Here is a 27,127-nt window from a genome sequence, read left to right on the forward strand (position 1 = left end):
GTCTGAGGTGACGTGTGCATTTTGCCGCGAAAAGTCGTTGAGCGTCAAGTCGGTCTGCATCACGCCGAAAGTTTGTCTCCAATCCTCCTGATTTCCAGCCCAGATTTGTCGCCATGGCGGCCCAGAACCGAGTGCTGATCCAGGGAGGCCGGGTGGTGAACGATGACCACTCGTTTGACGCGGACGTGTACGTGGAAGACGGAGTCATCTCCCAGATAGGCAAAAACCTGCAGCTCCCAGGTGGGACCCATTTGCACGCTTATCGCCTGATCGAGCTGTCAATCAATCACCAGTCATTACTTTGTCTTGGGATAAATTGGACTAATTTTATGCATTTTAGTTTCTTACCCATGATATTGTATAATGCACTCTACCTTGAATCAATAACCATGTGAAATAAATCTTCTTTTTGATTTAGTCTCTTGGGGATTTTAAAACCCGGCCCCCCTCCCCAACACGAGGGCATGATATCATTTTGGAGATTTTAGAAACTAAAACAAAGAGAAGATTTTTGATCACAGATTTTGCTACAGAGATCCTCCATTTCTGCTTGTCGATATCCTCAGGTATAGATCACAGATTTTGGAACTATTTCTAGTGAAAGGTATAAAGGTAGTGACAAATGTTGATATATGAAAAGCAAGAGGTAACGTTAGGTAGAGATGGTTTTAGTGTTATGCATCAGCCACTTTGATTTTACATAATATTTCTGATGGCTGGTTGAATTTAATATTTATATAGCAATGTATAAGGGACATTTCAGAGGAGGAAAAAGATGCATTCATGCCAAGTATTTTGCATAATTTTGATTGTATTGTTTCAACTGCGAAAACCTGCTTTCCTACTAAATAACTGATAAACAAGTCTAAAGTACAACAATCTGCTGCTATACTGCGTGCCTGCAAAACCAGGTTTACAAAAATAGATACTCCATAAATGTACTAGTAGTAGTACCGTACTATATTCTAACAAACAGCTTCTATCAAATCAATAATTATTATAATTTGATAAAACCTCCTTGATTCAACAGAGGAATTCCTGACGTGTATTTGTACAAATGCCATGGGAATAGTTGCATGACACCTAATCGGAAAAAGTAAGAAAACAATTAGTTTTAGTCACGCTGAATATCTCACCTTCTGCGACACTGTCTGTATAATTAACATAACGGAGGGTGCTGCAACTTCGGACGTAAATCTATGAGTTCGACATCGTATTGCACCAGTGTCGGTTGTCTGAAAAGTGTTGCGTTTTTACGAATGATAAATTAGAGTGGTGGTGTTTGAGGATTTGCCGTTGTGGAGTTGATTTTTCGTCGTCCGTGCACGATTTACGCCATCGATCTCAGTCGGTAAATCCAGAAATATGTTGTTTTGATTAAAACGTTCCATATTGTTCCATTCTGATTAGGGTACCGTAACTTCGGCATAAAAATATCTTTGTATCTCTTTGATTCGTCGGTACTATTTCAAGTAAACAGAAGGAAGAATTTCGTGTCAACTAACTTCAACTTCCCTCTGGTAAATGATTTTCGACCGTGCGTAAGGTTTCACCGATGCCGGGCGCGCTGTGGCTAAGCGACTGTTTACGCCGCTTGTTGCGTTCCAAGCCATGACAACGTTGACAATCCGTTCTTTGGTATGGCAATGAGAGTAGAAACTTCATATCATACAAATGGTCCCATAGCATGAACGCGCAAATGTGCCACAAGTACGTCCAAAACTGCCGAGCAAGCATTGTAACGCCGCAAACTGAAATCGTGACATTTGCACTCGGCACAGCACCGCATGTGACCAGAAAGTACGCGGCAAATCTTCCTTGTTTTTTCCGGTCAATTCAGTGCAAAGTTATGACATATTCTAAACACGATCATCAATTGTTTTTAGAGCTCGCTATTCAAGAATTTCTGGACTTTTTTTTAGCAAGCAATGAGAAATCGCCATTTACATCAATGAACTTCGTGTTTATGCGTTCAGAGATCTCCGACCTGTGCCGCCCACATCAAAGCAAAGCGGCCTGTCAATTTCAATTAACATGCGGGGTTAGGTTACACGTTTGCAACATCAATGAGTTTGCTTGTGTGGAACCACGTAGTGCAAACCTGCCACCGGGAACTTATCAAATGCAAGTTTATCCGACGTATACTAGTCAAGCTAGATTGATAAGGTTTGCCGTTTTGGAGCCGACTTGACTTATGTACAGCGGGAGCAGAGATGCCTTGCCGAGGTATCACATTCGAATCGTGGTCAACGGAATGGCCGTGACGTAAAAGGGGGAGGGCGTTCGAAGCCGCGGTTGATTTCGTTATTTCAGACAAGCTAAATCGCGACATAAACTAACCAAGACCCATGTTTTTTTGGTGTTTGTTTTGCTTTATGCCTCATGTGTACAACATGTAAGTTTGCATGACGACGGTTGAATATGTTTTATGTAAGAGTTGCCACTTCACAGTGTCCTTGCATCGAACGTAGACATTTTTATCGCCACATTTTCTTCGTGGCACAAAATCAGTTAATTGTACACAAATCCCTGTTTTATTCAGACGACAGCTCTATGCATGAAGTTGGGTTCTTAACGATTTTATTCAGCACCGTGGCTGAAAAAAAAGATGGCTCACTTCTGCAGAACGAGACAATTAAAAATCCTACCGAAGTTGGGAGTATGCCGAAGTTGCAGCACCCTCCGTTACCAATTATTCAATGATTAGGCTAGGATTAGAATAATTGAAAAGATTCAAGCAAAACCAAGGACATTATAATGTCCTTGAGCAAAACTAACAAGGCTAGAATTTAATCTCTGCATATCATGACTATGAATATCTCACTTCCCAATGTTAGGATTAGTCTCCTTCCTGATGTAACCATTTCTCTATCAGAGTTGTTGTATGTATGTACAGCATGTGTGGGGCAGATCTGATACATGTCACACCATAGCTTCAATCACTCCAAACATTGTGGTATTTCAACCTGAAGAAAGTCTAGTAACCTAATGCATTCAGGACAAATCTGTTCCACCCCCAAACCTTGTTTCTAAGGCTGATTTTTATTGATTGATTATGTTTCGCCAACGAAACATATTGTTTTTGTAAGGTTTCTTCTTCTTCTTCTCCTTCTTCTTCTCCTTCTTCTTCTCCTTCTTCTCCTGTCAAACCTTCAAATCGCTTCTTCTCGGTCGTCCGTTGACCAAATTAGCTGAAATTTGGTATGCAGGTAGAGTACGTGTATACCCCTAGACCCTTTTCAAATTTTTTTCATATAAGTTTTTAAAATGATTTTATGGAGGTTTTTTGGTCATTTTCAGACAAAAGTCGCACATGATGGCCTCCAGTGCCGTGGTGTTGAAACCTGAGGACCTGAAATTTGGTTTAGTTGTGCATTGGATATTTACCCAAAGGACCCCATTATTTTTTTTGGCATACACTACTTCAAAATGATTTATTTTGCAATTTTTTGATGCAATTTTTGGTTATTTTCTGTCGGGGCCAGCAAGAACTAGGTCACGAACTTGGTCATACTGTAACATAAGCCCTCCTACATGTCTGGGACTTAAAACCAAGCAGATGTCAGGGGGTACCTCTACTAATGGTATTACAGAAAGTTATATGTACCTTATGTTACATGGTACGGATGTTATATTTGAGATGTAGGTACCTATAGGAAAGGTGACTACACCTGACAATTACTTATGCTAATGAGGACCTAATTCGCATAATGTATGCATAAAGTTGTATGTCCCTTACCGTAAATGCTGCGGATGTCATCTTTGAGATGTAGGTACCTTTAGGAAAGGCGAACACACCAGGCCATAAATTATGCTAATGAGGACCCAATTTGCATAATCGATGCATGAAATTGTATGTCCCTTACCGTTAAAGCTTCGGATGTCATCTTTGAGATGTAGGTACCTTTAGGAAAGGCGAACACACCTGGTCATAAATTATGCTAATGAGGACCTCATTTGCATGATTTATGCTTAAACTTGTAATTCCCTTACCGGAAAAGCTGCAGATGTCAGATTTGACATGTACGTACCGTTAGCAAAGGTGATCACACCTGGCCATGAATTATGCTAATGAGGACCTCATTTGCATAATTCATGCATTAACTTGTATTTCCCTTACCGTGACAGCTGCGGATGTCATCTTTAAGATGTAGGTACCATTAGGAAAGGTGAATGCACCTGGCCAAAAATTATGCTAATGAGGACCTCGTTTACATAATTTATGCTGAAACTTGTATTTCCCTTACCGTACAAGCTGCAGATGTCATATTTGAGATGTAGGTAGCTTAAAGGAAAGGTGCACACGCCTGGCCATGACATATGCTAATGGGGACCTCACTTGCATAATTTATGCATGATGTTGTATTCCCCTTACTGTAAAAGCTGTGGATGTCATCTTCTACATGTAGGTAGATGTAGGAAAGGTGAAAGCACCTGGACATAACTTATGCTCATGAGGACCTCATTTGCATAAATTATGCAGAAACTTGGATTTCCCCAGGAGTTATTTTGGGACAGCCCACTTCTTGCATGAGGAGTATGGGCGAAACATCCTGAATTTGCTCTTAAAGCAAATGACGGCCAGTCTAGTTGTACATAGTATTGTATTTGACTAGTGTTGTGTAAATTCCCATTGCCTACATTGTATGTATGAGTATCTGTCTGACTCTCCAATATCAGCTACGCTACCTCGAGAGTCGGTGTAATGTACAGTCAAATCTGTATTAGCGGTCACCTTTGCATAGCGGCCACCTGCCCATAGTGGTCACTTTTTGTCGGTCCCTTGGATTTTTCCCATTGACATAAGCATTAAGAATTAGGCTATAGCGGCCACCTGTCCAACGCGGTCGCGGCCAGACGATTTTCGGTCCCGCGAGTACAGTAACACTGCCGATAACGGTCCCGGCGCGCCGGTAGAAGCCGCATCGCCACGTCACGCCGGGTTCAAAATCTTCATTTTTTCACGCAGTTTTCAAATTTATGTGGTCTCAACTGGATAGGATAATAATAAAGAAAACCAGAATGTTTTATCTTTGTTAGAAAATCCATGGTTTGACGCGAAGTCAAGTATAATTTTCTTCACATGGCTTGCGTTTGTACATCGTGGCAAAATTGACAATTTCTGTGCATTTCGACTGGACAAATATTACGGCAGCTTTTTGGAAAATACAACTCACACATGTACCTGATGCGGTAAGTTCTTGAAATGTTTGAATGCCGGCCTAATTTCCGTTTTCCCCGGGAATTCTTCCAAAATTGTACTCAAAAGGTGTTTCGCGCGATTTTCAAAGTATAATGAGCTAATTTTATTTTGCTGTAAAGTATCACTGAGGATAATTACTTGATCAAAAGCCTCAAAATAAATATGAATAAGATTAATATGATGTAAAATTTGGGCTATTGCAATTTTCTGAAAAGGAAAAACCCACCAAAAGAGCGACCTTCTTCTGAGTACCCTATTAGCATAATGGTAAAAGCTGATAATGACAAGCGAGAAGCTAACCGTCACAACCACAACGTTAACAGACTAAGGGAAACTTTCGCCACGATTTTATGTTTGAAAACGGTCGAAAACGAACAGTAAGTGGCAACTGAGCAACATGTATTTTGTTCTTAACTAACTAGGTGGCATTTTGCTGCGAAGGATTTTGTTTCATATGATTAAAACTCGTATGTGACGCGTGTGCCGGCAGCGAAGCAGTCGCGAAGGATCTAGAGTAGAGTATGGCGATGCTGGTCTGTTCAGACATGAAGCTCGAGCAAGCCATGGATTTTGGAGTTGGCAGATACAAGCATTCTTTTTTCAAGCCCATAATAGAAGTAAAAGAACAACAATCGAACTTCTAAAATGTGACTTACCTATGCAATGTTTACATGTGTACTGTACGGTGAATAAATTTATGTCAGTTGGTACTGAAAACATGTGTCACACGAGGTCAATTAATCAACCTTTTCTCCAGAGCGGCCACCTGTGCATAACGGCCAGTTTTCACCAGTCCCTTGAGTGACCGCTATAGACAGGTTTGACTGTATTGTAGATTGTATTTGACAATAGATCTTAACAATAAACTACGTGTATGAAACTATGCTCCTACACTGGGAAAATGGTTTGTCCACAAATCACTACAAATGGGACTGGAGCAAAATAACCTAAAAGTGTTAAGTCTGTTTCTGAGGGGTGTTTACAAAACTTGTCCTCCGACTGTACATGAATCTCCCCCGCTGCTGTGTTGACTTTCTCACCTCTCCTGTATGTAGGTCAGGGTCTGCCAACACAGCCTGTTTCTATGTCAACTTTGCTGGCATTGATGTGTGAAATTTTGTTAGCAGGGGTTCCTGTTATAGTGTTAACATTATTATTCATACAGATAGTTACAATGATTAGGAGGCATTTACATCAGAATTATTAAAATCTTGGGTATACAGACATGATGATGCAAGCCTACATTTGCATGCAACTCTGCCTACTGTTGTCGTGTGGTTTGTGGGAGGAAAGAACTACGCAACACCAGGCTGGCTCATTGACCAGTCCTAGAGCCTGTGTTTAGCCGTACTAGCTTTAACCGACTTTCCTTCCAATCGCAAAGATGACAAATTAGTACTAAAAAAATTAGTTAACTTTTAAATAGTCTTGTATGGGGATTAAAGATATCTGAAGCTTTCAGCAAATATGACAATTCACCACAGAAAACACAGTTGTCTACATACTACCGTATTTTCTCGAATAAACTATAAAGTACACACTTTTTAAACTTTTAAAAATCCAAAAAGTGTGTACTTTATTTGAGGTTATTGCCTGGACATATAGGTAGAGAGGACCTCAAGTCAGATAGGAAGCCAGTGGAACAGTGGCACATGTAGTTTGGGACAGCATAATAACTTGAATAAGATCCATAGAAATAAATGATTAGGCAAGAAGATAATATATTCTTTTGATAATGAATAGTTTAAAAGGTCAATATTGAATAGTTTAAAACTGTGGAGAAGGGATGCATACTTAATTTGAGTTTTCTCATTTTACGTTTCAAAGAAGCAGATGACCATAAATTGGTGCATACTTTATTCAAGAAAATTCGGTAGTAGCTACTAGCACATGTAAAACTTCCAGGTAATTACTAGACAAGCTTGATTAGGTGCAGGTACCTCTGTACATCTACTCTCATCTCCCAAATAAACGTACCGGTACGTTTATTTTTTTCAGCCTCAAAATCCACCCAGTACGTTCTTATTTTGGACGGTACGTTTATTGTTTTTTTGAAAATCCATCAGGGCTTTGCTTACCAGAGATCCCCCTTATGTCGAAAGTTTAGTTTTTTCCCATATTTCCCCGATATCTTTGCACCTAAATCGCTATTTTTCGACCAAATGACGTGGATTTCCCCGCCGATACAATGACCCGACATTTGTGAAACCCTGACGGTACTAACATATCCGTCGATCTCGCTACAAAGTCACGTTGTTATTAGGAGAAAATAAGACGGCACACTGAAGTTTTGAAATGTATTTTTCATATAAACAACTTTGACAGTCTCTGTTCAGATCGTAAACCAAACACGCTGATCAGAAAAGAAATTAGATGTATATGCCAGCGGCGCACAGTGTTTGAAGTAACATGTAAGATTACTCACGTGAGATCAAGGAGGTTAAAATACAGCCTTTCCCAAAAACTTTTAAAAGCTAAAAACAATACCTTGTAAAAATTGTGTCTTAGCATTAGAAACTGTATAATCACTTTAGAAATATACTAGAACATTTCAATCCTACCACAAACATGTACATTTAGTCCTTCAAAAATCGCCACAGTAAAGACGCACTGCAGTGATAGTCCGTGGGAATGTTTCTCATGCATGGAAGAGCTCACCTCCAAGAAGGGGAAATAACTTTTTTTGATCTATAAATAAAACTCCTTTGCCTCAGTCAGAAATGTGCATGACAATTTAACAAAAATAATTTTCCATAGTAAAGTCTATACACAAAATTAGAATGCAATCTAGCCACTGTTATTATCTCATAAAAATGCTTATAAAAAGATCACTCCTCTACAGAGAGAGTGCCGAGGCTTTCCAAGAAATTTGTGTGTAAGCCCCGCCCCTTACTGTGTTGGTGCCGCTACCATGGCTACTGTCTGGCTCACCCTTTCACAGGCCCTTTGATGTGTAACATGAGAACCCTGTGGTTTGTTGCCACCAAACCTCCATGTTGCAACATTGTACAGGCCTGAGGTATCTAATTGACAAATTTGTTGACAATTTAGTCACTCAAAATGAAAGTTTTTTTCTACATACAAGGGTAATTTTTGGATTTGAAATTATTTGGATAGCAACAACACTGAACCAAGGACAATATATGATTATATCCTTAACATTATATGATATATTATAATGTGATTTTGTTTTATATGTAATGCATGACACGATAAATGGCAAGTTCCTCCTTTTCTGTATGGCTTTTACAAATAAGTAATACTTTCACTGAGCATATATTCAGTAATTTTCTAGACGTTGATACATATCTGAAAAAAGAGTAGACTCTGAAGGTGTGAAGTGAACTGAGAAGTTTGGCGACTACTTGTGTTTGATGATGTCACTTTATACAATTTTCCTTGATCACTTGCTTCAATTTCCAAGTAGAAAATGCTTGTATCATGTACATTTTCACTTGTTGAAAATTGAAAGCACCATTGACCCCCGGTTAGGGGTCATAGCGGGGAACCTATGCCCAATTTTTCCAAAAAATTTTCATCATACTATACATTTAAGTGTTACAAAGAGTAGGGGTCCTTCCCAGTGTGAGTGTATCAAACCTTATACAGTCCAGTCAGGGTTGACATCTTGAAAACGTGATAGTCACCTGTTATGTCAATCTTTCCACAAATGTGGTAAATCTCAATAAGTAAATCAGGCATAAACGAATAAGAAGAACCTACCTGCTTATCATCTCCTTTCCCGAGGACAGATTAGTAGCATCACTAGCATGGACACAGTTTATGTGTCAATTTGGTCATTTTCCAGGGGGTATGTTTATTCCGGGGGGTACGTTTATTAGATTTTGAAGATTTGTCCGGGGGGTATGTTTATTCCGGGGGGTATGTTTATTTGGGAGATGAGAGTAGAGATGCATGATGTATACATGCATGATTAATACAGGCACGATGAAGGTCCACACACCACTACCAGGAGTGGCTTATCCAGCTGTTCCCTCAACTTGTATGGATAAAGTGGCTTATTATATCGTTACCCTTTATACCATCTTCAGTCGTTGGCTGTCTTTGTTACTGTTTTACCTCTATGTTGTGGGAAACAACACAACTTGTGTTACCAAAGGTGAGTTTGGCGCAGTCTAAGTGTTTAAAGATCATTGTTGACTTGACAGTCTTAAGATTAATACATGATATCAAGATTTTGTAGCTGGTTGGCTATCAAAGAAGGGCTTAGCCAACCACAAAAGAACAGTCCACGCCCAAATCTGTCCTTGTCTCGGTGTCAAGTGGACCGCCCTTAAAGTAAAGAAAAGGTGACAGTTTTCCCAGGGCAACGGGAACTTTGGACGTTAAGAGGACTTATTAATAACCTTTGCACAAAGGGTAGATATGCATGTGTAGGATTAATGGCAGTAGAGTAGACGTATTTGTGTATTGATTTGCAGATTTGTATGGTTATTAGTGCAAGAAAATCATAATGGCTGTTGTAGAAAGAAATAACTTCCTTGCAAATGATTAAACTGTACTCTGACCTTTTTAAGCAGTCAGGTTTACGTAGAAATGCTAAATAATTGAAATAAATAAATAAAAGAAGTTAACAATGTCAAGCTCAACATACATTTTAGTACCTGCTAATACAGGTTAGTGCAGGTAAACTTGGAGCCGTGCAGGTATTTCTGATGTATACCTGCACCTAACCTGTACCAGGCCAATACAGCAGGTAACATTAAGAAAAGCATTGTGTTGGATAGATTAAAACTTAAAGAACATCAGTGTTGCAGCTACATTTACCGAGTGCAGGTAATTGTGAATGTTGCTGGTATGCAGGAAATTTTGAAGCCCCGATACTGCTACATGTAGGTTTGGACAGGTATTTAAGATTTATTAGTAGAAAGGAAGGACAGCAAACCCCCCCACCAGTATAGCAACTAACCTTATAACCTTTTTTTTTACCTCCAGGAGGATTCAAGGTCATCGATGCTAAAGAGAAGCTGGTGATCCCCGGAGGTATTGACACCCATACCCACATGCAGATGCCTTTCATGGGCACAGTAGCTGTGGATGACTTCTACACTGGCACCAAGGTAAACAACATGTGAACAGTCAAAACTGCATTGGATTGGCCTTTGTCACGGAAGAATGATCCAATACCAATACTTGAAGCATGTGACTTTGTGGACATGTGACCAAAACCATGACTGGGATATTTGATCCATTGCGTGAGTCACATGTCCATAGTTTGTTTGTTTGTTTGTTTGTTTGTTTGTTTGTTTTTATTTCACCATGGGAGTCACATCACCAGCTTTCGTTTTTCAATGAGCCCTGGGGGGAAAACCCAAACAAAGTTGTTAACATAAAATTCAAACAAAGTTGCAAGAAATAACAAAACATTATGTCAACTACAAATTGATATAAAACCAGAGTAACTTAAATAACATAAACATAACATAATATTACCAAATAAGTACCTTGACGTCATGTACTAGTAACAAAACATAATGGAATGAAATCAGTTTGAAATTATATTTGCATATCAATGAAAATTAGAATAAGATACCAGGAAAATCTTTTCCCAAACTTTGCCATGTGATGGACTGAAAGGTGCAGAAAATGAGTGGTGCAGGTAATTATAACACTTGTCTAATTGGGGGAATTTTCTATGTTGCCGGCACCAGTTCAAGTGTGCAGAACATTAAGTATTTGAAGTCCAGTAAAATTGTTCAGGTGCAGGTCCGCACAGGAATATCTATTGTACCTGTACCTCAACAAGCTAAAGCACTTAAGTGGACACCACCTTTGTCAGATTGAATGTGGATCAATCCAGTGTCGACGATAACAATTTTGACAATACTGCAGGTGAAAATTAAGAGGACTTGCAAATAGACTTTTTTGTTTTGTCTACATGTATAACCTACATCATAATTGACCAAACTTGTTAAGGTACAGTTACAGGTCTGGACTGTGTGTCTGTACCTGATAGTTGTTTAGGTACAGCTCTACTGGTGTGTAAGCTATTATTTTTCATCATTGCTGAAATTGCCTAACATAACCATAGCTTAGGTCTAGCTAACAGTTCCAATGACTGTTTGGACCAAAGGCTCCTTCCTTGTATGACTAACGAACAGACACCTGGTGCAGGTGATGATGTCCTCCTGGTGTGAAAGGTCTCACCTGTCAGACAGGTGTGCAGACAATAGCAGCAGGTGGCAGCCACCTTTCTTTTGTTGTAGTAATCATCGACTCTGAATGTGTATGATTATTCACAACAGCTTGCACTGAATCGTCTAACCCATAAATGTCTAGATTACCACCTTTTACCAAGCTCTTTTACTTCTAGAATAGTAGGTCTGGTAAGGTACAGACTCCTTATCCCAGAACCAACAAACTAAGATGATGTGGCCACAGGATATCTGTCAGTGCTAGCCCATCTGTAAGTCTGAAGTCACATTACCAATCATGACCTCATAGTCCTACTGGACCAGCACAGGAAGTACTTCCGCCCTAGTCTCATGTATTGCCTGGCCCCGGTTAGGTTTACTTTTACAGCAGCAGGTCTTTTCAGGATAGACTGTCACTCGCAGGTCAAAGTTCTTTGTTTCTTTTTTCTGGAATATGTGGGGGGAAAAAAACAGATTCATAAATGCGGGGCATATATACGTTTTAAATGCATATATGTATACATAGTATACGCTAATAGCACTCAAGTACAAGATTTCCTGATAGCCTCAGCCATTTCAAGCCCTGTGATATTATTTCAAAATCACTACAATTATCCAAGAAGGAAGACTTTCTCAAAGTAGACAATTGCTTCTCCTGAAATACCACATGTAGCTTGAATGTTTGCACGTCTTCCTGTTAGTGTTACACTAGGCACCAGGCTAGTGGGAATGTTTTCATCAATATTTTGGTACCGGATGCCAAAATGTTTTGAATGCCTGACTAATGTGACCTGTCCTAGCGGGAGGAAATATCCCTACTGGGGCCCTACTGGGGAGGAAATATCCCCACTGAGGGAAGATGGTGGAAAACTAGATATTGGTCCACAAGTGAAAACCATATGTCCTGTGTGGTAGAAAGAAGGGAGGTTAACTTGACACACATTGTATATTTAGTGTTGATGTATCGTCAGGATTTAGTCATTAGTAGTAGTAGTAGTAGTAGTAAGATTTAGGATTGGAGAATGATTCATGAAACCTTTGCCATTTTGTACAGGGTTTTAGGACATTGAAGTTGAACTTTTTTAACGGAAAAGTGGGAAGTGACAAAAGTAAAAATTGTATTCATTTTAATCCAGACAGAAACGATAAATTTTACAACTTCTGTATCTGTATCAATATAGCCAGTATAACCGCCATTAGGCGTAACACACCAGCTAACATAATTAAAACCAAACAACTTATTAGAAATACTGTAAATGCAGAAATGTTCGCGGTGGTTTTATGTTAAAACCACAGCAAAACTTTCTGACCACCTATTCATTCAATTAAGTTTGAAAATTACATCCTTGTCATTGTGCTATTACTTCTTGGTTTCTTTGTATACAATATGATATTGATACTATACAATGCTTCCGTTATTTTATAATGACCTCTGACCTCTCCGCTCACTTTTCTGATACTTTTAAGTTCACCATATTTGATTTTGCTCAATTTACTGTCTAACAATTGTATTAGTCTTTCCTATATTTGATTTAATTGTATTGTCCTGTATTTGATAGAATTGTATTCAATGTACAAATGTAGGCAGACTCCAGGAAGATTAGTGTAAAAATTGTACACTAATGGAGATCTGAATAAAACAAACAAACAAACAAACAAACCAACCTATGACTGTAGTGCTACTATTATTTCAAACGCAAACTTAAAACCACCACAAACACGCCATTTTCTCCCTACCGCAAAATGAAAACTTCAATGCATTTACAGTAGTTGATGGCTAAGGCCAACAATGAGAATACATGTGTTGTGTAGAAGTACAGAAGACCAGTTCCTTGTTGTTCAGAGCTGTGTCCGTGTGTGTGCAGGCTGCGCTGGCTGGGGGCACCACCATGATCCTGGACTTCATCATCCCCAGACGTGGACAGTCACTGCTGGGGGCGTATGATCAGTGGAAGGCATGGGCCGAACCAAAGGTGAGGGGGGTGGACGGAATCAGAAATAGGCGGGGACGGACTTAACCAAAAATAAGAGGGATAGAGTGAATGAAAAGTGGGGTATGGGTTAAAATAAGACTAGAGGAATGGACTGAACCAAAAGTGTAAGGGACTGAAGGATGAAAGAGGGAACTTGACCATACCAAATGTAAAGGCCGCATGATTGGTTGATAGTTTACTATGGTGTTTACTTGTTTACTTTCCCAGGTTTGTTGTGACTACTCGTTCCACATGGCAGTGACCTGGTGGAATGACAAGGTCGGGGAAGAAATGGAGACGATGGTAAAGGAAAGAGGTGAGATGTCCGCATTTGTCCATTTACACCTTTGGCATTGAGCTGGGACCAGATAGCACTTTGCCACATGTTCTTGGCATTGTCAATCATGGTATTATAATCAAAGGAAGAAACAAATTCCTTTCATTAATTTACATTTCCTTATTATTGTGAATTTTAATTCAATGAAATGTTTGCAGTGGTTTATTTTCCGGGCTCTAACCTTGACCTCTCCACCCCAAAATCATAACGATGCACATATTTTTCCATTTTATCACAGTCACTACTTAAGGGGCATATTGCGACATGAACATAAAACAAAATTCTTTGGTTTTGATTATTTTTCTACATCATTAGTTGAATCTACCTTATTACACTGCACAGCAATATTCATCACGTAAGGATGCGACTTTGTAGTGTCGTGCGAACGTCTTGAAAAAAATTATATACGCCATCCCCGCCGCCGCTTGAATTGGCTGCCATCTTGTCCAACATTCCGACGAACCACCGAACACGTGATCGAACGCCCGACGTTCTGAAGTTTGTTTACTTGTGGTGATTTTCCTGTGACGCTCGAACTCCGACCATAACGGTCGATTCAGATTTTTCGTAGCGTTCTACGCTGGCTTATTTGCATATTAACTTGCGGGACGCAAGTTAATATGTAAATGCCCCAGATTTTACATGTTTGGCGTTTTTCGTCGTTTATTAATGGTGGAAATGTGACAAAATGACGGGAATATGTTGGAAATAAGTAACAAATAAGTTACAAATGTGAATCTTAGTGTAGATCTTTCAAATTCTTACTATTTTCTAGTTTTTGCCCACCAGATTCTACAATATGCCCCTTTAAGTACAGAATTTTTGCAATCGTAGATTTGAAACACTGAGTGACTGACCTACCACAAAATTAAATCCCCACGAAAGTAAATCAATTTACAATATTGGTAACTATTTGCTTTTCTAGGTGTGAACTCCTTCAAGATGTTCATGGCGTACAAAGACGTGATGATGCTGAATGATGCTGAGATGTACCAGGTGTTCTGCCGGTGCAAAGAGATAGGGGGCCTCGCTCAGGTGCATGCAGAGAATGGGGATCTCATTGATGAGGTAAGGCTCGGTAGGACAATGGAGATCATAAAGACTGTCTTTCCTACTAACAAGTTGAACGTATGTAACAACAGAGAGATGAATGCTGAGGATCAACTATATGATTCTATACTGCTTATTGTGTTTCTGCTCTCAGTGTGCGAAATACTTTTTTGAGCCAGATTGCCTGGTGTGCAACCTGGGTAAAAGCTAGCCCATCAGAGCCCATGCTAGATTTAGCTAGAAGTTTAGTCACTATAGATTTCAGTACTCACATCTTGAATGTTATTTGACCCTATCTGACATATACCACAGTATGTACATGGATAGGCCCTCGACAGGACATCGGTGAACTAGTGGACATATGTAGACTGTGACTGTGGACTGTAACTTGTTGAGTGTTACGTGACTGATGTGCAAGTGTTTCCTGTGTCTCCACACACACAGTGTTCCAAGAAGCTGATTGCTTTGGGCATCACCGGCCCCGAGGGGCACGCGATGTGTCGTCCTGAGGAGGTGGAAGGGGAGGCGACAAATCGCGCTGTGACGATCGCTAACAGGGTAGGTACACATGCGCATGTAGTTAGTCCTGAATACTGCCGTGACCATGGCTAACAGGGTAGGTACACATGCGCATGTAGTTAGTCCTGAATACTGCCGTGACCATCGCTAACAGGGTAGGTACACGTGTGCATGTAGTTAGTCCTGAATACTGCCGTGACCATCGCTAACAGGGTAGGTACACATGCGCATGTAGTTAGTCCTGAATACTGCCGTGACCATCGCTAACAGGGTAGGTACACGTGCGCATGTAGTTAGTCCTGAATACTGCCGTGAATATTGCTAACAGGGTAGGTACACTTGTGCATGTAGTTAGTCCTGAATACTGCCGTGACCATCGCTAACAGGGTAGGTACACATGCGCATGTAGTTAGTCCTGAATACTGCCGTGACCATCGCTAACAGGGTAGGTACACGTGCGCATGTAGTTAGTCCTGAATACTGCCGTGAATATCGCTAACAGGGTAGGTACACGTGCGCATGTAGTTAGTCCTGAATACTGCCGTGACCATCGCTACCAGGGTAGGTACACGTGTGCATGTAGTTAGTCCTGAATACTGCCGTGAATATTGCTAACAGGGTAGGTACACTTGTGCATGTAGTTAGTCCTGAATACTGCCGTGACCATCGCTAACAGGGTAGGTACACGTGTGCATGTAGTTAGTCCTGAATACTGCCGTGACCATCGCTAACAGGGTAGGTACACGTGTGCATGTAGTTAGTCCTGAATACTGCCGTGACCATCGCTACCAGGGTAGGTACACGTGTGCATGTAGTTAGTCCTGAATACTGCCGTGAATATTGCTAACAGGGTAGGTACACTTGTGCATGTAGTTAGTCCTGAATACTGCCGTGAATATCGCTAACAGGGTAGGTACACGTGTGCATGTAGTTAGTCCTGAATACTGCCGTGACCATCGCTAACAGGGTAGGTACACGTGTGCATGTAGTGAGTCCTGAATACTGCCGTGACCATCGCTAACAGGGTAGGTACACGTGTGCATGTAGTTAGTCCTGAATACTGCCGTGAATATCGCTAACAGGGTAGGTACACGTGTGCATGTAGTTAGTCCTGAATACTGCCGTGACCATCGCTAACAGGGTAGGTACACATGCGCATGTAGTTAGTCCTGAATACTGCCGTGACCATCGCTAACAGGGTAGGTACACGTGTGCATGTAGTTAGTCCTGAATACTGCCGTGAATATCGCTAACAGGGTAGGTACACTTGTGCATGTAGTTAGTCCTGAATACTGCCGTGACCATCGCTAACAGGGTAGGTACACGTGTGCATGTAGTTAGTCCTGAATACTGCCGTGACCATCGCTAACAGGGTAGGTACACGTGTGCATGTAGTTAGTCCTGAATACTGCTGTGACCATCGCTACCAGGGTAGGTACACGTGTGCATGTAGTTAGTCCTGAATACTGCCGTGACCATCGCTAACAGGGTAGGTACACTTGTGCATGTAGTTAGTCCTGAATACTGCCGTGACCATCGCTAACAGGGTAGGTACACGTGTGCATGTAGTTAGTCCTGAATACTGCCGTGACCATCGCTAACAGGGTAGGTACACGTGTGCATGTAGTTAGTCCTGAATACTGCCGTGACCATCGCTACCAGGGTAGGTACACGTGTGCATGTAGTTAGTCCTGAATACTGCCGTGAATATCGCTAACAGGGTAGGACTGGTACACGTGTGCATGTAGTTAGTCCTGAATACTGCCGTGACCATCGCTAACAGGGTAGGTACACGTGCGCATGTAGTTAGTCCTGAATACTGCCGTGAATATCGCTAACAGGGTAGGTACACGTGTGCATGTAGTTAGTCCTGAATACTGCCGTGAATATCGCTAACAGGGTAGGTACACTTGTGCATGTAGTTAGTCCTGAATACTGCCGTGACCATCGCTAACAGGGTAGGTACACGTGTGCATGTAGTTAGTCCTGAATACTGCCGTGAATATCGCTAACAGGGTAGGTACACGTGTGCATGTAGTTAGTCCTGAATACTGCCGTGACCATCGCTAACAGGTTAGGTACACGTGTGCATGTAGTTAGTCCTGAATACTGCCGTGACCATCGCTAACAGGGTAGGTACACGTGTGCATGTAGTTAGTCCTGAATACTGCCGTGACCATCGCTAACAGGGTAGGTACACTTGTGCATGTAGTTAGTCCTGAATACTGCCGTGACCATCGCTAACAGGGTAGGTACACGTGTGCATGTAGTTAGTCCTGAATACTGCCGTGACCATCGCTAACAGGGTAGGTACACTTGTGCATGTAGTTAGTCCTGAATACTGCCGTGACCATCGCTAACAGGGTAGGTACACGTGTGCATGTAGTTAGTCCTGAATACTGCCGTGAATATCGCTAACAGGGTAGGTACACGTGTGCATGTAGTTAGTCCTGAATACTGCCTTGACCATCCCAAACAGGGTAGGTACACGTGTGCATGTAGTTAGCCCTGAATACTGCCGTGACCATCGCTAACAGGGTAGGTACACGTGTGCATGTAGTTAGTCCTGAATACTGCCGTGACCATCGCTAACAGGGTAGGTACACGTGTGCATGTAGTGAGTCCTGAATACTGCCGTGAATATCGCTAACAGGGTAGGTACACGTGTGCATGTAGTTAGTCCTGAATACTGCCGTGAATATCGCTAACAGGGTAGGTACACGTGTGCATGTAGTTAGTCCTGAATACTGCCGTGACCATCGCTAACAGGGTAGGTACACGTGTGCATGTAGTTAGTCCTGAATACTGCCGTGACCATCCCAAACAGGGTAGGTACACGTGTGCATGTAGTTAGCCCTGAATACTGCCGTGACCATCGCTAACAGGGTAGGTACACGTGTGCATGTAGTGAGTCCTGAATACTGCCGTGAATATCGCTAACAGGGTAGGTACACGTGTGCATGTAGTTAGTCCTGAATACTGCCGTGAATATCGCTAACAGGGTAGGTACACGTGTGCATGTAGTTAGTCCTGAATACTGCCGTGACCATCGCTAACAGGGTAGGTACACGTGTGCATGTAGTTAGTCCTGAATACTGCCGTGACCATCGCTAACAGGGTAGGTACACGTGTGCATGTAGTTAGTCCTGAATACTGCCGTGACCATCCCAAACAGGGTAGGTACACGTGTGCATGTAGTTAGCCCTGAATACTGCCGTGACCATCGCTAACAGGGTAGGTACACGTGTGCATGTAGTTAGCCCTGAATACTGCCGTGACCATCGCTAACAGGGTAGGTACACGTGTGCATGTAGTGAGTCCTGAATACTGCCGTGAATATCGCTAACAGGGTAGGTACACGTGTGCATGTAGTTAGTCCTGAATACTGCCGTGAATATCGCTAACAGGGTAGGTACACGTGTGCATGTAGTTAGTCCTGAATACTGCCGTGACCATCGCTAACAGGGTAGGTACACGTGTGCATGTAGTTAGTCCTGAATACTGCCGTGACCATCCCAAACAGGGTAGGTACACGTGTGCATGTAGTTAGCCCTGAATACTGCCGTGACCATCGCTAACAGGGTAGGTACACGTGTGCATGTAGTTAGTCCTGAATACTGCCGTGAATATCGCTAACAGGGTAGGTACACGTGTGCATGTAGTTAGTCCTGAATACTGCCGTGAATATCGCTAACAGGGTAGGTACACGTGTGCATGTAGTTAGTCCTGAATACTGCCGTGACCATCGCTAACAGGGTAGGTACACGTGTGCATGTAGTTAGTCCTGAATACTGCCGTGACCATCGCTAACAGGGTAGGTACACGTGTGCATGTAGTTAGTCTAGGGAAAGGCCTTTATTGTTTACCTGTCTAGATGATGAATTATTTCAGTCATTTTGCCCATTACTATTTCTACTGTTGGTGCATTTGCTTGCTATTTAAATATTTGTAGTTTGTGACTTGTAAAGACCCTAACAGAAGGGTAAGGATACAAGATTTTGTACATGAACGAGACCACCTAGATTGCAAATCCTGTTTTACCAAGGTCAAGTATATGTTAGACAATTGTATGTGTTTGCTATTTCAATGCACGAAAAGTAATGTAAGAGACGACCAAAAGTGGTGACAAAGGGTCGGTGGCAGAGGTGTTCAGGTTTGACTGTAGATGTGTTTCCCTCCCCCCAGGCTGGCTGTCCGCTCTACGTCGTACACGTCATGAGCAGGGCTGCAGGAGATGTTGTTTCTGCAGCCAGGAAAGAAGGTGAGGGGAGGGGAAGAACTGTGTGTTACATGTGCCAGACTTGTATGTAAAGGCAAAGAATACCTGTACCTGAACATGTCTTATGTCCACAGCTCTATGATATAGTGTAAAAGACTTGTTATGAATGGTGTGATTCACCCTATCACAGGCAAAGTTGTGTTTGGAGAGCCCATAGCTGCCGGTCTTGGTGTGGATGGTACCAATTACTGGGACAAGGACTGGCGGCATGCAGCTGCCTATGTCTTGGGACCACCCCTCCGACCGGACACTTCCACCCCTGGATATCTAATGGACCTGCTCGCCAAGTAAGCCTTCATGCAGGGAACAGTCCACTAAACCTGTTACTGCTGGGGTGGGCCAAAGTCTCTTCATTTTCACCTGGTGTTTCTTCAGTCTTTACTCTCACAGCTTTCATTGTACAGCTTACTGAACTTCCCTTGAAATTGCTGTGTCTCCTACATGTACTAATGACACTGTCTGTGGTCTTCAGGTTCTTGTTAACTGTCTACCTGGTCCCTGGATGTAATGTCTATGTTGTGTCCTGTTTTCACAAGTTCAGTGCATGATCATAACATGTCTGTGTGGTTTATTGTAACTCCTTTGCTCACAAGGTGATAACTGCTATACTAACCTCTGTGCACTACTTCACCTCTTTAGCAGCCCTTTGCAGGTTTCAATCTGAACTCTGACCTTTACCTTACTTCAGGTAGAGTACTCTGAACTCTGACCTTTACCCTGCTTCAGGTAGGTTACTTTGAACTCCGACCTTTACCCTCCTTCATGTGGGGAACTCCCACCTTTACCTTGCTTCATGTATGGCACTCTGACCGATACCAGGTTAACTTTAGGGCACTCTAAACTTTGAACATAGATCTGTTTCAAATTAAGGTGTCTTGATGTACTCTCAAGTGCCTTGAAATTCTTTTTCTTGTGTCATTAGGACTAAAAGTGAGATATACTTGGGGTCTTTGATAGTATCTTTGCAGATTGGACACATGCAATGATGGTTTTCCAGTAAATATTTTGTGTTTCTGTTGAAAACTTGTGCTTGAAGAGACAAACAGAAGGCCAGTTCATAGTTTGAGATATTTTCCCAACTGATTCCAACATTACAGCCTATTTCTTTGTTGTGAAAGAAATTGTGTCTTCCAAGTAATTTACCAACCTGATGAATGTATTCAAAATGTTGCCTGTGTTGCCAGTGTTGTGTCTACAAGGTTGAAATGATAAGTGCATGAACACTGTGAATGTAACCTTCCTCCAGCGGTGATCTGACCTGTGTTGGCACCGACAACTGCACCTTCAATGCAAATCAGAAGGCGCTAGGTAAGGACGACTTCCGTAAGATCCCTAACGGTGTCAACGGCGTGGAAGACCGCATGTCCATCGTGTGGGAAAAAGGAGTGCATTCTGGGAAGCTGGACGAGAACAAGTTCGTTGCGGTGACCAGCACGAACGCTGCCAAGGTCTTCAACCTCTACCCCAGGAAGGTCTGTGTCTTACAGATTTGTGTCTAACACTTAATGTAAAAAATGTCAAGTGACATTACTGCATTCCGTTTTGTGCACCGTGCCAACCCAAAAGACAGGCATTCTCATAAACCAGGTATACATGATGTAAAAAGTAACACAGCCTTGCAGACTTACTAATTACATGTAAAATATCCTATTCCAGCATAGAATTTTACACGACTTTCCAGCATAGAATTTTACACGACTTTCCTGAAAGCTAGCTTTAGTAAGGGATTTCCCTCTGGTAGGATGTTTAAATGGAGGTCCCGTGTTTGAAGAGAGCTTCACCTTGAGGATGTAAAAAAACCCACCACACTTATCAAAAAGAGTCCTTCCTGATGTGAGATGGATCAAAACCATTGTGGTCTAAATGGGTTAGGGAATTTCCCCAAGCAGCCTTTGTAACCCCTGCATTGTCTTTAGCTGGTCTCAATCATGATGTTTCTGAGCTGGTAGAGTAGATGCTGTTTCAGTCCTATTCATGTAACCCGTAACCTCGGAGTGGCCTTGGGTTCTTGTTACGTGGTCACAGTTGAGTAAAAAAGAAAATTGAAGCCGTTTCAGAAGCACTAATTGGTGGCCTGTGTGTGCGGCTGCAGGGCCGTATTGCTGTAGGTTCGGATGCAGACATCGTGGTGTGGGACCCGCAGGCCACCAGGAAGATCTCCGCCTCCACTCACCACCAGGCTGTGGACTTCAACATCTTCGAGGTAGGAAGGGGTGTGATCATCAAAGGACAATGTTTTTTAGTTGTCAGCTATCAAATGGATAAGAATGTATATGTCTAAATGATAAACTTGCCTGCTTTCCTGTATTTCTTTACCGGAGAAAAGACGGCAAGATATTTTCATTTTCCCAATATTCTTGTGGTAATTGACACAAATTAGATTAGATTTTTTGTAGAAACAGCTGAGCATCAAGTGAAGTTTTGAGTGAATACAACATTTCATTCTCTCAGCTGCTCATGCTGACTCGTGTGTTCCCTTCATCCAGGGCCAGGTGTGCCATGGTGTCCCTGTCTATGTGCTCAGCCAAGGCAAGGTGGTGGTGGAGGATGGTGGACATGTCAAGGTCACACAGGGCGCCGGCAAATATATCCCCAGGTAAGGGGAGAACAAAACCCATGAGATTTGCATTCATTTTAAGGTGGTCTTGTGGTTCGGGTTGTTTACAATAGAATCTAGAGGTTCAAATCCATAGTAGGCCACAGTATTCTGCCTTTGGGAAAGGCACTCAGGTGAAAATGAGGGATGTCCCTTTGGATGGGATGAAAAGCCGGGTACCCGTGAGAATAGACACATTTGAAGCACGTTTAATAACCTACCACTCTTATCAAAAAGTGTGTGAGTGGATCAAACCTTAACCTTACAGTCCGGTCTCTAGGCTGACATCTTGAAAAGGTGATAGTCACCTATTATGTCAATCTTTCCACAACTGTGGTAGATCTCAATAGATCATGGGCGATAGGCCACCGAGTTTTAGTTGAAATCTCTGTTGTTCTGTTTGAACACCAAAGTGTCCACTGAAGAAGGCATCCCGATAACCATACTGTTCTCTACACGTAGTACACGCACTCCGCGCGACGAACAGCATCAGTTGTTACTTCCGTGTTCTGGTCACAGCTCGCGCAAGGGCCGGCGGGAGTATCGGTCGTTCGAATGCCTTCGCGAACCAGCTGTTCGAAACTGTAGAACCGTCAAGAGCTAACTTCGCTAACTTCATAAAAATCACAGGGTAGGAAAAGCTACCCGTGGACAGCGTTACCACTTGGGGTGGACAGCAATTTTGGTGACTTAGAACCACGTTCGACGGCGCTTCTTAGGGAAATAGGCTACTACCCACTAAGATGCGCAGCCCGACATATTCAGTGAATACGGCCTGCCTGACTGACAAAATCATTAGGAACAAACGACACCCACCGCTTACATCAATAACACTTCGTCTACTTATTGGCAACTATCTTTGCCATCTCAGTTTTCTTTTCACAGACGGTACCAATCACATGTTAGAGTGTAACAAATCTCTGGACCTCGCCGTGCCGAATAGTGGCTCCATTTTCGAACGTGGCGGGAAATCTGGGTCTTGTGTCTTATTGGCTATCAATGATGTCATTGCCGCACTGCTGGTACCGCTGTCCCCCGGAAATCTGACTTTGTAAAATGCCGCATATCTCCTTTGAAATGAGGTATTGTATCCTAAGGAATTCTACATGGCTAGTAAGTAACCCCTAGATTATAAGTAGTATCAACGTGTTTAATTTCATGGCGGTTTTTCGCCCAAAATAAGGGCTTTTGAAACTGCATTTCCTACCTATCTATTCTTGTTCTTAACACTACCGGCAACATTCGGGTGACTTCGGCATCTGTTCGTATGGTTCTTTGGAATAGACTGCGGATCGGGCGTTGTGGCTGTTACAGTTGGAGTACGATTCTCGGGAATCATTCAGTGGATCAAATACACAGGTAGTGCGGATCGGGCGTTTTGGTTGTTACAGTTAGTGTACAATTCTCGGGAATCTTTCAGTGGATCAAGTACATAGGTAGTGCGGATCGGGCGTTGTGGTTGTTACAGTTAGTGTACGATTCTCGGGAATCATTCAGTGGATCGAGTACACAGGTAGTGCGGATCGGGCGTTGTGGTTGTTACAGTTAGTGTACGATTCTCGGGAATCATTCAGTGGATCAAGTACATAGGTAGTGCGGATCGGGCGTTTTGGTTGTTACAGTTAGTGTACGATTCTCGGGAATCTTTCAGTGGATCGACTCGTACACAGTGCGCGTTAGAGTAAGTTCTCGGGAATCTTTCAGTAGGCTGAGTACACAGTCAGTGCGTTAGTCTACGATTCACTGAAATCTTTCCGTTTGTTTGTTCCTTGGCGGACTATCGGAGTTTATATATATACGGCACAGTAATGCCTATTTCTACAAAAACTTGATGGCCTACCGCCTGTGAATAGATAAGGGGGCACATTTCAGGGTGGGGGGTCATTTTGTCAATAAGTTGTAGGTACCAAGTAGGGAGGATAGTATGAGTCAAGGTGTGATTAGTTGGTGTCAGTGTGTTTCCTTAGGAAATGACATGGGGGTGAATTAGTATAGGAAATCACATGGGACCAACAACTAGCCAATACAGGCTTTCTAAGAGTGTTTATGGTGAAGTGGCAACCATTAAGCTGCCAGATTTTCAGCCAAGTAAAAATCACAAATGTTTGACTTCCGACCTCCCTCATGAAACCTGCAAAAACAGCTGGCGGCCCTAACATCTGGGCTTCGAGCGCTACACGCACGCAAAGCTGTGTTCTCCTGGGGAATACCTTATCCCGGTTATAACCAGGGCAGGACAAAGGGCATGTTTCCATCTGTATCCCTGATAAAACCGGGACTGGCAGCTTAAGGGTTAAACAATCCATCCAAGTCTTCCTATCATTCCCCACCCCTCAGGAAGCCTTTCAGTGACTATGTGTACAAGCGGATCAAAGTTCGTGATGGTCTGAACCAACCCAAGGCTGTGGAGAGGGAGCCGTACAAGGGACCGGTCATCGACCTGAACGCAGAGCCACAGGTACGTTTAACCAACTTCAGACATGTAACACTTCACTTGTGTGGTTTCTGTAGTGCTACATATGTACGTGAAGGTTAACCATGTAAATCTCACTACAGGTGAAATACTGTGTTCTGCTACCTTCTGTTTGTGGCATTGATGTGGTGATTCTGACCATGTAACAGTTTGTTATGCTGAATCAGTATTGATGACTTATGTGATTCTGACCATGTTGTAACAGTTTGTTATGCTGAATCAGTATTGATGACTTGTGGTGATTCTGACCATGTTGTAACAGTTTGTTATGTTGAATCAGTATTGATGACTTGTGTGATTCTGACCATGTTGTAACAGTTTGTTATGCTGAATCAGTATTGATGACGTGTTGATTCTGACCATGTTGTAACAGTTTGTTATGTTGAATCAGTATTGATGACTTGTGTGATTCTGACCATGTTGTAACAGTTTGTTATGCTGAATCAGTATTGATGACGTGTTGATTCTGACCATGTTGTAACAGTTTGTTATGCTGAATCAGTATTGATGACTTGTGTGATTCTGACCATGTTGTAACAGTTTGTTATGTTGAATCAGTATTGATGACTTGTGTGATTCTGACCATGTAACAGTTTGTTATGCTGAATCAGTATTGATGACTTGTGTGATTCTGACCATGTTGTAACAGTTTGTTATGCTGAATCAGTATTGATGACTTGTGTGATTCTGACCATGTTGTAACAGTTTGTTATGTTGAATCAGTATTGATGACTTGTGGTGATTCTGACCATGTAACAGTTTGTTATGCTGAATCAGTATTGATGACTTGTGGTGATTCTGACCATGTAACAGTTTGTTATGCTGAATCAGTATTGATGACTTGTGGTGATTCTGACCATGTTGTAACAGTTTGTTATGTTGAATCAGTATTGATGACTTGTGGTGATTCTGACCATGTAACAGTTTGTTATGCTGAATCAGTATTGATGACTTGTGGTGATTCTGACCATGTAACAGTTTGTTATGCTGAATCAGTATTGATGACTTGTGTGATTCTGACCATGTTGTAACAGTTTGTTATGCTGAATCAGTATTGATGACTTGTGTGATTCTGACCATGTTGTAACAGTTTGTTATGTTGAATGTTGCAGGAGGAGCCCAAGCGTGTCGCCCCATCCGTCGCTGCAGAGTTTGAAAGTCGTCCAATCAGCAGCCGACACGGCCACCGGGATCTCCACGCATCCGGTTTCAGTCTGTCGGGGCGGCAGATTGACGACAACAGGGGCAACACACCGCACAGGCGTGTTCTGGCACCCCCCGGTGGAGCCTCCAGTATCCAGTTCTGAGCTGGTCCACCCCTTCAGGAGCCCTTCCTTTTAGTACTGAACTTCAGGCCGCACTTTTAAGGCAATTTTAGTCCTCCGTTGTTTTTCTTCTCATATTTGAGTTTTGCATTTTGTAAGCTAGATTTTTTAGTGAGTTGCATTTCATTTACATAAGCTTCTCATCCGGCCATGATATTTGCCATTATGGTATAATTGAAGTATACAGCATACATGTAGCTGAGAAAGTCTAGACAGAAAGTTGTTCATGGATTCCTCCATGTGCTTCTTTGCAGTACAGGTTTTTTATGATCATGAGAAGTTTATAATGATAATTACTTTATACAAAATCTGCTTATTTCAATGATCATGATATCTCTGACAACCATACTTACATGTTACTAAGCTCAAAGGTATCGCTCCATTGTTAGTGGTTAGTGTATGTGTGGGGTAACACTATGTATTTAAAATATGATTTAGTTAATGCACTTACAAGTTTTATCAGGCTTCCTATGTTCTTTCTTTTTAATCTTCAGCACATTGGTGTATTATTCTCATGCTTGTGCAAGGTACACCTCACAAAATGTGCACCTGTGACTTAGGACACCATTTTGTTAGAGAAAGACTTTCGTACTCCAATTATTCATTATTGAATATTCCATGTATTTGGAACATCTACCCATGTAAGTAATCAAGCCTTAAGCTTGTAACTGTCCCTGTAATGGGCAAATATTTAGCAAACTAGTGAAACTAATAAGCAAATATTGTGAGAGCTACTGTTGAGGGGTGTTCTTGAAATAGGTTTGAGAAACAAAGGAGTAAGAACTTTGATCATTCCAGACTTGACAACCTGAGTCAGTGACCTGTCTATTGTATTGATAATGGATGTAGATAATTCTGTGGCTAAGAAATGTAACTGTATCACATGGATGTTAAACATTGGTCTTACATGTCTTTTATATACCAAATTGAATACATCAGTTATACATAACCATCTTGAAATCACCTTATAGCTTGTCCATTCACTAATGTTAATGACAGAAGTTGGCAGGAAGATGGTTGAAACGCACTACCCTTTAGAAGATAGCATGAACATGTGTTAGTATGGAGAACACTGATGTGCCTGTGTGTTTATGATATGATAAACCTGTACTGTGTGCCTTGTTAAGTGTTGTCTGTTCTGGTTGTAGACGATCAAGCTGATGGCAATCACCCTGAACTGCTGATTTAGTAACTATTAAACTTGTCATACATACAAA

At 41.9% G+C, this 27,127-nt stretch overlaps 1 protein-coding gene across 1 annotated transcript; it reads left to right on the top strand.

Annotated features, from left to right (window-relative positions):
- Nucleotides 1-27,127, top strand: LOC136424115 (dihydropyrimidinase-like). The gene is made up of 13 exons (XM_066412547.1): nucleotides 1-240; nucleotides 10,160-10,284; nucleotides 13,224-13,331; nucleotides 13,560-13,647; nucleotides 14,594-14,736; nucleotides 15,163-15,276; nucleotides 19,423-19,498; nucleotides 19,647-19,803; nucleotides 20,763-20,988; nucleotides 21,609-21,719; nucleotides 22,003-22,112; nucleotides 24,450-24,570; nucleotides 25,698-27,127. The coding sequence occupies exons 1-13, from the start codon at nucleotides 114-116 to the stop codon at nucleotides 25,890-25,892; spliced, it is 1,701 nt and encodes a 566-aa protein (XP_066268644.1). The 5' UTR covers nucleotides 1-113; the 3' UTR covers nucleotides 25,893-27,127.

Source organism: Branchiostoma lanceolatum, chromosome 18 (assembly GCF_035083965.1).
Source record: "Branchiostoma lanceolatum isolate klBraLanc5 chromosome 18, klBraLanc5.hap2, whole genome shotgun sequence".
Lineage (NCBI taxonomy): Eukaryota > Metazoa > Chordata > Leptocardii > Amphioxiformes > Branchiostomatidae > Branchiostoma > Branchiostoma lanceolatum.

Coding starts and splice junctions, on each gene's coding strand:
- LOC136424115 (XM_066412547.1), top strand. CDS start 114: ATGGCGGCCCAGAACCGAGTGCTGATCCAGGGAGGCCGGGTGGTGAAC. Junction 10,285..13,223: donor ACTTCTACACTGGCACCAAG/GTAAACAACATG, acceptor GTGTGTGTGCAG/GCTGCGCTGGCTGGGGGCAC. Junction 20,989..21,608: donor TCAACCTCTACCCCAGGAAG/GTCTGTGTCTTA, acceptor GTGCGGCTGCAG/GGCCGTATTGCTGTAGGTTC.